General features: G+C 22.4%; 3 protein-coding genes and 1 long non-coding RNA gene across 13 annotated transcripts in view; 2 read left to right on the top strand and 2 right to left on the bottom strand.

Moving 5' to 3' along the window:
- LOC102677391 (egl nine homolog 1) overlaps positions 1 to 4,486 on the top strand; it is a 16,300-nt gene extending 11,814 nt beyond the window's left edge. Inside the window, exons 4-6 of one of the 2 annotated variants that reach the window (XR_004150741.1) lie at positions 1,068 to 1,187; positions 2,758 to 2,968; positions 3,346 to 4,352. Coding sequence is in view for 1 of the 2 variants with exons in the window: in XM_006617285.2 (XP_006617348.1) it covers positions 1,068 to 1,187; positions 2,758 to 2,968; positions 3,346 to 3,377 (363 nt within the window). In the remaining variant the exon portion in view is untranslated. Of the gene's footprint in view, positions 1 to 1,067; positions 1,188 to 2,757; positions 2,969 to 3,345 lie in introns of both variants that reach the window. The other variant, XM_006617285.2, reaches the window with a different exon arrangement.
- Positions 3,692 to 6,856, bottom strand: LOC102677526 (DNA polymerase epsilon subunit 2). Of its 4 annotated transcripts, XM_031511210.1 has the most exons (5): positions 6,714 to 6,856; positions 6,079 to 6,622; positions 5,263 to 5,946; positions 5,018 to 5,182; positions 3,692 to 4,242 (listed from the first exon to the last, which is right to left on the bottom strand). In XM_031511210.1, exons 1-5 carry the CDS (start codon positions 6,779 to 6,781, stop codon positions 4,174 to 4,176), a joined length of 1,530 nt encoding a protein of 509 aa, XP_031367070.1. In that variant the 5' UTR covers positions 6,782 to 6,856; the 3' UTR covers positions 3,692 to 4,173. The 4 variants fall into 4 exon arrangements, with proteins under 4 accessions (XP_031367070.1, XP_031367071.1, XP_006617350.1 ...); XM_031511211.1 differs by lacking the exon at positions 5,018 to 5,182 and having other exon boundaries at positions 3,788 to 4,242; XM_006617287.2 differs by lacking the exon at positions 3,692 to 4,242 and having other exon boundaries at positions 4,856 to 5,182; positions 5,263 to 5,937.
- A 365-nt stretch (positions 6,857 to 7,221) lies between these two features.
- On the top strand, positions 7,222 to 8,270 carry LOC116185842. The gene is made up of 3 exons (XR_004150744.1): positions 7,222 to 7,334; positions 7,411 to 7,671; positions 8,182 to 8,270. It is a non-coding gene; the product is annotated as an uncharacterized LOC116185842 (long non-coding RNA).
- LOC102677756 (cyclin-dependent kinase-like 4) overlaps positions 8,053 to 10,791 on the bottom strand; it is a 10,022-nt gene continuing 7,283 nt past the window's right edge. For 5 of the 6 annotated variants that reach the window (XM_006617288.2, XM_031511231.1, XM_006617291.2 and 2 more), the window contains exons 3-6: positions 9,350 to 9,697; positions 8,748 to 9,014; positions 8,468 to 8,626; positions 8,058 to 8,308 (exon numbers count right to left, since the gene is read on the bottom strand). In XM_006617288.2, the coding sequence (XP_006617351.1) occupies positions 8,165 to 8,308; positions 8,468 to 8,626; positions 8,748 to 9,014; positions 9,350 to 9,697 (918 nt within the window). In that variant the 3' untranslated portion in view covers positions 8,058 to 8,164. Of the gene's footprint in view, positions 8,309 to 8,467; positions 8,627 to 8,747; positions 9,015 to 9,349; positions 9,698 to 10,791 lie in introns of all 6 variants that reach the window. The other variant, XM_031511232.1, reaches the window with a different exon arrangement.

Genomic DNA, 10,791 nt, shown 5'->3' with positions numbered 1-10,791 from the left:
TATATATATAATATATATTATATATTATAATAAATAATAAATTTTAAATATATTATTGAAAATAAAAAATTTTAAGTTTTGAAAATATTTCTTTAAAAAATTATTAAATTTCAATAAGACAATTGGATATATCAATATATGTAATCGATTATTATAAAAATTAACTCTAATTTTCCATTAATAAATGAATTCAGCTGAAACCTGCATTCTTGTAAACCTGCATGATTGTAAAAGCTGATTACAATTATAGTAGATATTATAATGTGACTTCGATTGTGATATTTTTAGATTATTATTATCTATGTCTAGTTAATCAATTCTGATTAAAATTCTTAAAGTATCATTATATTTTGATTATGATATCCTTAGTATGATAATCTTATCTTTGGAAAAATACATTATAGGATTTATTCTATATATCTTATTATACAACATAAAAATATAAACAAAATTGTAGAATTTTTAAATTAATCGATTATTAATTCATTAATTTGAAAACTTGAAAAACTTGATTAACTAAATATTTAATAATTGATTTTTTAATCAATATAAGATCATGAAAAAAATATATTATTCTAAGGTATTTGACCATATTATAGTCATATCCGTTTATAACACACCAGAAACAAATATTTTGTACATATTGAACATTTATAAATACGGTACCGACTTATTTAACTTGCGATAATACAAGATTATTACCTACAGTGTCATATATTTGTTTTATTGCGTCTCCAAGACCATTTATCTTTCTCATTTTCATTGTTAATTTAAGAAAAAGAAGTGTCCATCATTGATAAGTAGTTATAAAAATTAATTTATATTTAAGAATAGAAATATATTTAAAATGCTTATCATACATATATTATATTGACAATTATATTATATTATTTGAAAAAAAGAAGAAAAAAGAAAAAATGAATGAATTATATTAAAAATTCCCTGAAACGATGAAGTCAATATTCTCGATGATTGTTTAAAGATCATAAATTCATAATAAACTAGTTTGCAAGGACATTTAGTTTCCTTGATTAAAAGTACGATGCTGATGATGATTTATTTTTCAGGCGATGGTGGCTTGTTATCCTGGTCACGGTTCGCATTACGTGAAACACGTGGATAATCCTAATCGAGATGGACGATGCATCACAGCTATATATTATCTTAATCAAAATTGGGATATCAAGGTAAAAATTAATTTAATCATTTCATTTCGATATTCCATTCCAATTTTTTTTTATTAAATTTTTATTCTATTTTTTTTCTAAATTGAGAATCTAAATTGAGAATTAATTTGAGAATGATTTTTAATATTATAATATTTTAAATATTATAATTATAATATTATAATTATATTATTTTAAATATTAAAATTTTATTTAATTATTAAATTCTTTTATTAAAAGATTTTAGTATAATTTTAATATATGAAAATTTTTTAAACCTGAATATTTATTTTAAATTCATGATAGTTATTAATAGTTTCACTACGCATATACATATTACACATGTAATACTTTGAAACTTGGTTTCCTGACATAATCGCATTACAGTCATTCTACTCTGATTACTCTAATGATATATTAAATTATATTTGCTATACATATTATATTTATTTGCTAAATAAATATTAGTGATTAATGAGGAAGTGATTATTTGACATTAAAATATAATTATTAGCAAAATCACCATTTTATCTATTGATAAATTCATTTAAAAATAAATTTTTCATTGTAATTTATTATTAAATTATTGTTGATGTGTGATTTTTTATTCTAATATATTTAAATTTTAGATGTATATTATTATACTTATCAATTAAAATATACAAAAAAAAAAATATTTTAAGTCTCAATATAAAGAAATAAAAATTATAACTAATAAAAATACTCAATTTCTATGTTAACTATGTTCATCGTAAATTTTTCTCTTTGTTATCTTGTTATCTCTCATTCATCCTGCACATGCGATCATAAATGTTTGAATTTTAAAAGTAAAGATATTCTATCATAAAGGGCATTCAGAGTCTACGTGAATTGTCCCATGTCCCGATGTTTTTATCTCGTATATGTTTGAAAATCTTGTTAAGTAATATTTATATTAATTTACATAAAAATAGGCTTGTGTTGTCTTATATTTATAATATAAAAGCACTAAAATATAAAATACATTATGTCTATTATTTTTAATCATGCATTAATACATCCTTGACTTTATGAGAGAGAGAGAAAGAGATTTGATGAGAGAACTTGTATAACTTTTACGTTCATTGACCTCTTTTTGAACAAGTTTTAAATTGGAACTGTTTTATTTTTAAATTTATTCGAATATCATCGAAGATTTAATATTGCTACTGACGATTCTTTCAATTATTGTTTTAAATCATTGTTTCAATAAACAATTTAAATAAAGTTTTTAATATCTTAAAAAAAGAATATCTTAAAATTATAATTGAAAATTAAAAAGTTATATATGTTAATTCTTGCATATTTTTTGGAAGTTGGAAAATTTTTTGGAAAACTAAGAAAATCAATGGATTAAATCAATGGAGACAAAAATCTTAAAAATCTTAAGGACTTAAAAGATTAAAAATTTGTATATTCAATATTTATATTATTTAAATAAAGTTTTTTATAATAAAATTTCTATCCATTATTTTTCACTATTTATATTTAATTAAGAAAATAATTTAATGCTATTTTAAATTATGAGTTTTTATTTCTAATAATAATTTATATTTAATTTTTATATTTTTAGAAAAACGGTGGTCTCTTGAGGATATTTCCAGAAGGCTGGCGTGATCAAGTAGCAGATATTGAACCTCTTTTTGATAGAATACTGTTCTTTTGGTCAGACAGAAGAAATCCGCATGAGGTTCAACCAGCATATAAAACAAGATATGCAATCACTCTATGGTATTTTGATGCAGAAGAAAGAAATCAAGCTTGTCGAAGATATCAAAAAGAAAGTAAGTAATATTAAAAAAAATTTATGTTTTAGTTAATAGCAAATTGTTTAATTAAAACATTTTTTAATATTATTATTAAAAAATGCAGCATATTTACTCAAAAAACAAAGAAATTTGAATAAAAAATTATTAAATTAAATAATATACAAAGTAAAAGATATTGTGATATTATGATTTTGAATTTTTTCAATTTACAATCTTATATATATGTAAATCTAAATTTAAAAATCATATTATTAAAATTTTATTTCTTATATATTGTTAGCTGTTCAATATTTCAAATAATAAAAATGATTAAGTATGATGAAATTTAAAATATTGAGAGAAATAACTTTAATAATTTTGAACAATAGTTGATTTAATCATTTATTTTTCAGAAGAATTACATGTGAAGAATGAAAGTTCGTGAGACATGGAGTCTGAAGGACCATTACACCGTCCGTCGACTGAAATTGTAACTCTATTAGTTAAAGTAATACACTTGTACATAGTTATACGAAGAAAGCACTGGTATATAAACTATTATGTATTATTCTGTATTATGATATAGTTGAGATTGTAGGAGGTACGGACATCGGAGTATATAAAAATTTAAGGATGTGCAATAAATATATAAGCGCGTTCTTTTTTTATATGATGGCATTGTAATATATTTCGATGAGTAAATGCGCGTAGTCTTTAAAGTTCATTATTATACATATTAATCATTAATCTCTGTTTTTTCTAACACTCTAATGCTCACACTGTAATCGAACGTTTGTAAAAGTTTAGCATTCGCTTGCCATGATTGTAAGTTTGTTCGTTATATCAATATGATACTTAGCTTCAATATTTGAAGCATTAAAATTTTTTGCAGCATTCGTAATTCGTATACGACTGCTAAAGTTATATAGTGTACAGAAAGGACGAAAGAGCATAAAATGTATGTGTAGGATGAGAGTGAAAGTTTGTATGCTAAAGAAAGAGATTGATTTAAATAATGAAATTAATGTTTCTATCTTAAAATTTGCTAAACAAAAATTCTGTCTTATTATTAATTACATATGTTCCCTTTAACTTCTGTATAGCTGATATTGTTAATAACAATTCAGCTTGTTATTAATATGAAATTGTAATATTTGTGAATCGTACTATTACGTTTTATTATTGCATCTCATATATTACGCGTTGTTCTATAAAGTTATAATCCTTATATTGATGTTTGATTAAACGGCCAGTAATTGACTTATGCTTCCAGCGCAGTGAATTGAGATATGCCGGGGCCCAGTCTGTACCTGTAATATTGTTATGTACATTGCGAAGAGGTAGAAACACGTGTTTAATATTGTATGTATCTATTTATATAAATCGATAAGAAAAAAAAAAAAACACGAAAAAAATGAAATAAATATGTATTTCCTATGTCCTACATAGAAAATCTGATCAACTTTGTTAGTTAATCTGAGAAAAAAGTAAAAAAAAAATGTTAAATTTCTCTGAGGTATATTATGTTGATAATATTAAACATATTCATAAGGATGTTGTTATTAAATTATTTTTCAATTCTCTTTTGTTATATTGAATATAAAAAGTTAAGAAATTACCTAGTATTTTCATGAGTTATTAAATTATTTTTTAATAATCAAACTTAACATGTTTTTATTTTAATAATAAACATTTTTATGGATTAAATTATGAACTAAAAATGTATATTTTGAGATACTATAAAAAATTATTATATAAAATTGATGAGAATTAAAGTGTGAAAATAAATATTACATTAATAATATTTATAAATAAATAAATAATAAATATAAAAAATAATATTATAAATAAAATAAACATATAAATATTCATAAAGGGATGGAATTTGTAAATATTTACATTGTAAAATATTTTTGAATAATGTTTTATTTGTTAATATTTTATTTATTTTCAAAGATTAAAAACAATTTATGATTAGATATCATCCTTATCTTTGGGAATAGCACAATGTTCAATTAAATTTAATGCTGGAACATATACTTTAAACGAATAATCATTTTTTGGAAACAATCCAGGATTAATTACATGACAATTAGAATAATTAGTTTCATATTCTGCAAATCTATCTGCAGCCACAATAAGATCTGGAGTAGGATATATTTGTAAAGAATGATTGTATTTCCAATATATTGGTATTACTGACAAACTTAAAGGAGACAAATGAGATTGACAGATGATTGATTTAGCATACTGAAACATTTATAAAAAATAAAAAATTATATAATTTATAAATAACATACATAAACAATTAATAATATAATAAAATTTACATGATCATAGATATTGCCTTGACTTGGAAAATGGAGTGCATTTCTACACATTTTTGTTAATATATCTTCTCTTAACACTACAATTTCTTTTGTGCAATACTGAATTCTACATGGATTAGTAGTAAAGATTGCACCAGGTATACTTTTTCTAAAATCTTCTGTAAGATGTCTTGGAAGTGGTGATCTTGGTAAAATTTTTGGTGATCCAATATCATCTGATGCAGGTACAAAAATAAATTTGGAAGTTTGTTTTATATCTGGATATTGTATTATTATATCAGCAAGATTTTTAAGTCCTTTTTTCAATGTATGTTTGCTTGATATATTAGTAGAAAAACTTAAAAAATGTCCACATAATACAAAAGCTATAGGAGGACATTCAGAATATCCTTCTATCATAGTTTTAAATTTGCGTAAAACAGTTACATCATCTAACCATATTTCAGATACAAAAACAATCATTCCATCTTTATTACTTTCTTCAAAAATTTTTAATTTTTCTGAAAACTTCAAAGATAAATTGTGAGAACCACCAAATGTATTAGTATTACCAAAATCTACACGTGCATTGTTAGATGATTCTGCTGGTGGCAAACCTATATTTTCTACATGTAAAATACCTTCTTGGAAATTTCCATTAACTATTACAATAGAAGCCTCCATAATTAAACCATCTTGAAAATTGTGTAAAAGTATTAAGGATTAATATTTATTATGTTCACATGATAATAATATATGATATATTAATGATAAATATATATAATATATTAAAAATTATATTTGATGATTATTATTTTATAAGTTTTAAAAGGATATTGCTCTTTTTAGATCAAGTTTTATAAAACCTCCTGTATCTTCCAAATAATATTGTCCCTCTGTTAATTCAGTTAAAAGACCCATGACATAAACATTTCCTTTTTTGCTTTCACTCAATAAATATTCAATTGATGTTAATTCAATCCAATTTTCTTTTTTTTCACCAAGTTTTGGTGGTATAAATAATTCATGTCTTAAAGTTCTATACCAAAGTAATTCAAATCTGTCTTTAAAAATTGTAGATTTATATTGTGCTTCAGCATATAAATCTGGTGAAATATTTTCCAAAATAAATTTTTTTTTAGACAAATCATATTTGATTTTAGGTACATCAAATACATCTATAACATTTAAAACTGTTTCTGTATCCTTTAATGTATTTGGTCTTATATATTCTTGTATTGCTAGCTTTAGAGTTTCAATAGTTACATTTGGATCAGTTAAATTTTGAGTCAAAACATGTTCTATTATTTGTGTAAGCCAATTTTCCTGTTCATTTTCTTCTATACTTAAAAGTTCTTTAGCAAGTGCAAGACTAAGTTTTCTATATAATAAATTTTTTTTACAAAATTAAATGATAAAATATTATATACTTATATAATATTATAAGTCTAATATATAAAAATTTAATATACCTTGAAAGTACAAGTCCATATAATGAGAAGGTACTTTGTATTGTTTTTATTAATTTTTCATCAGGCATAATTATAAAGATATTTATACATACGTATTATATATTCTAGACAGAAATAAATGTTTTTTGCTTCAGATAATAAGATGTTATAATGTATAAAAATATACAATAATATTATAAAAATAAAAATATAAAATAATTATATAATTACATTTCTTAATATTAATATTTACTATTAAAGAACATTATCATAAAAATTTCCCGCCTTCTTACTTATAGTTACTTATAGCTTACTTATATATAGCTAATTTATGTTTTCTGAAAATCATCCAAAAATTCTATTCGTGAAAATTAATTTTTTTATTTTAATTATATTATAAATATAAGTATTTAATTATAGAGTGATATAGAGTTAATATGCAATAGAATATTATGTAATAATAAGTTAAATTTATAGAAAATTCAGATATATCATATAAAATATGATTAGCCAATCAATTTAAAGTACATTTATTCATTCAAAATTAAATACTATATAAACAACATAACCAAGTAATATATTGTATCTGTAATAATTAGTGTGATATAATTTGTAATCAATTATATATTAATATTAAATTTTGTAAGTGATAATGAAATATACCTTCATAAAATATAAAATATATAATTTATTTAACTTATTTATAACTTTTTTAAAGAAAATATCACATTTATCGGATCACAAAGGAGTAGACATTTTCATTTTTTACGAAAATAAAGTACGTAAAATTTTATATAAAATTACTATAAAAATGAATCATAATATTCATCTATTAATATGTCTTACTGGTATTATTGCTATTCATGTTGGTTGGAATATGGTACAGAAATTAAGACCAGAAAAGGATCAACGTAAACATCCTTTTATAGAATTATACGATGATTTCATAAATTCAAGTGACAATAAATAAAATATTATTGTAATTAAATATTTATTAATGTAATAATATATAATAAATGTTATAAATATTGAAGAATTTATATTTTTGAAATAGAAATCAATATTTTTTGAAATAATAATTACAAATAATAATTAATAAAATTAATCACTTGCTATAAATATATATACTTTCTAATTACATTAATTATTAAATTATAATTATTTCATAACATTATTACAATATATATATATATATATTAAGTATGAGAATACAACATTCCTTTTGTACAAAATTTTATTTTAAGATATACATATAATATATAACATACATACAATAAATATGTATATATGGAAATCATATTAATTAAATAAAATCTTTTCAGAAATTAGAAAGACAAATGTGCAAAATAAAAATAAAATATATTAACAATTATTAATTTATAATGAAAGTTTATAAAGTTTAAATAAATAGATAAATAAATATATATGTATATATATACATATAAATATATTACAATCACAGAGGAGCTTAATTAGAACCTTTTAATAGTAGGCAGGTGATCAAAATTCTGTTGATAATTCATGGAGGAGCTTTTCGGCCGATTTTCATTTTGACTGTGTACCGAAGCACCAGCCTTAGGAAGTTGTGGTAATACCATTTCATTGCTATTACTATTCTACAATAAGATAGGTATATTAGAATGTCTTTAATAATTTTGTTAATTTATTATATTTTTTAGTATATCATTATATCATATTTTTTAGTAATACTTAAAATATTTTTATTATTATAAATACCTATATAATCATAATTATAATTTTGCAATTGTACATACTTGTGATCGATCCCGATTTTTTTTAAGTTTTTCAAATTCCTCCATTTCCGCTTCAGGCATTTTGAAATGAAAATTCTCAAAATAAAGATGTTGTAAAAGTTGTTCACAGGACCATCTTTCATCAGGATCTTTATCCAAGCACTTTTTGAGAAAGTCAAGCTATTAAATTCAATAAATAAAATTTGTTATTTCAAACTTTTAATCATTTTATATATATATATATATATAATGATTATAAATTAAAAAATATTCTTAAAATAAAAAAAATTTAAAAATTTACTTGTAAAATTGTATTGCCTCTCTTTGGTAGAACAATTTCGAGAGGAATAAGAGTTTGAGGTGTTGGTAAAATTATACCAGCGAAAAATTCGTTTTGCTGAAAAATAGCTAGATGTCTTGGTAATAAGTCACCGATAGTTCTTCGAATTAAGTATAATTGATCCACATCTGATTTTCCTGGCCATAGTGCTTCTCCACGTATTAATTCTGCGAAAACACAACCGATTGCCCATACATCGACTGGTGTACCGTATTGAGTATCTCCGACCTGTTGAAAAATATCTTTTTAATATATAATATTAAATATTTATTATTGTCTTATTATTCTAATTAAAAATTTATTATTAAAATGCAAATGAAATCTAATATGAAATCTAAATGATATGAAATCTAAATAAAAATATGCTCTATATAAAATATATTTAGAAAAATAATTTAAGAGTAGAATAATAATTTTATTAGTGTGCTTTATTAAATTAATATCTATATTAATTTCATTTTATTTTAATTAATTCATAGCTATTACACAAAATATAATAAAATAAATTTAACAATTAAAAATGAACTATTAACAAGTAAATATAGAAATATAAAAAAAATTACCAATAACTCAGGTGCTCTGTACCATCTAGTTGCGACATATTCTGTGTAATTTTCACCAGGACTGAGCATTCGAGCGAAACCGAAGTCGCATAATTTTACCACGCCATCGCCTGTGATTAAAATGTTTTCCGGCTTTACATCTCTATGAACGCAACCCAATCGATGGCAATATGCGATGCCCTGCAGTATTTGCCATGTGAGCTGTTTTGTAGTGATTTCCGGACACCCACTCGGATATCTCTCCATCTCATTTAATAACGTATACTCGCAATATTCAAAGACTAGGTGTAATTTCCGTTTCCGCCTGAAGACCTCCAGAAGATTGACCAGATTTGGATGTTTAAGATTCTGCAAACCATTTATCTTTACAATCAAAGAATTTAAGTTTATAAAGTATATAAAAAACTTAGAAATTAGAATTATCAAATTGAATAATTAATCAAAAATCATTACTACAATAAATGATTATAAAATGTAAAGATATAAATAAATCACAAAATTATTATTTTAGAAATATCAATTTCACTCGATTATGTAATAATATTTTTAAAATACTTTAATATAATAATATTTAAAATATAAAAAATTATAAATTATAAAGATTGAAATATTTGATATATAATACAAAAGATAATATATATATATTAAAAGAAATTTATTATATTATTATATTAAAAGAAAAGATAATATATATCAAATAATGACATTACGTTAAGAATTAAAATAAGAATAACTATTTTTTGCAAAATTGCAAAAATGCTATTTGTTAAAATATACTTTACAAAGCAATTCTATAAAGATAAATATGTATAAAAATCCTGTAACCTAAAATCCTATAATAAAAATAAAATCTATATCTGTAATTTTTCTTTTTGACTTATTATCAGAGCAGATTTTGCTATTAGAAGTTGCATAGAAAGAAAATCATTAATATCACGTCCTGAATTTATTGTGTACACGAAGGAAAATATCCTTGAAATGAAATGTCAAAGCAGAATAGAGGCTCGTTTGAATGTGCATATGTTTGGGAGAGAACCTTCCGATTATTTCGATAAGGCTAGGTTACTCAGAACACGCTAAGATATTGACCGCCACGGTATTGACCGTTGGCCACTTCTTGCAGTTACCAAGGAATTTATGCTTTTACTTTATTATATAAAATTATAAACTTTCTTTTTATGAATTAATTAATTATTTGTCTAAAAAATTTAAGAAACATCAATTTCATAATTGAGATCAATAATACGATAGATTCTTGATATTTTTAAAGTAAAATTTTTTTATTCGAGACGAATAACGAATAGAAGCTTTAGTATCTTTAAGCTGCAAAAGGTCGTTCACCTGGAAGTATATGGAGGGCTAGAATCATGCTAAAGGAAGAAGGAATTACAGACAAGAGGCATGTTAAATAAGATGAGAAAGCTTTATGGTGCCTATCTTTT

Source organism: Apis dorsata, unplaced genomic scaffold (genome assembly GCF_000469605.1).
Source record: "Apis dorsata unplaced genomic scaffold, Apis dorsata 1.3 scaffold_295, whole genome shotgun sequence".
NCBI lineage: Eukaryota > Metazoa > Arthropoda > Insecta > Hymenoptera > Apidae > Apis > Apis dorsata.
This window is presented reverse-complemented; position numbering and strand designations above follow the sequence as displayed.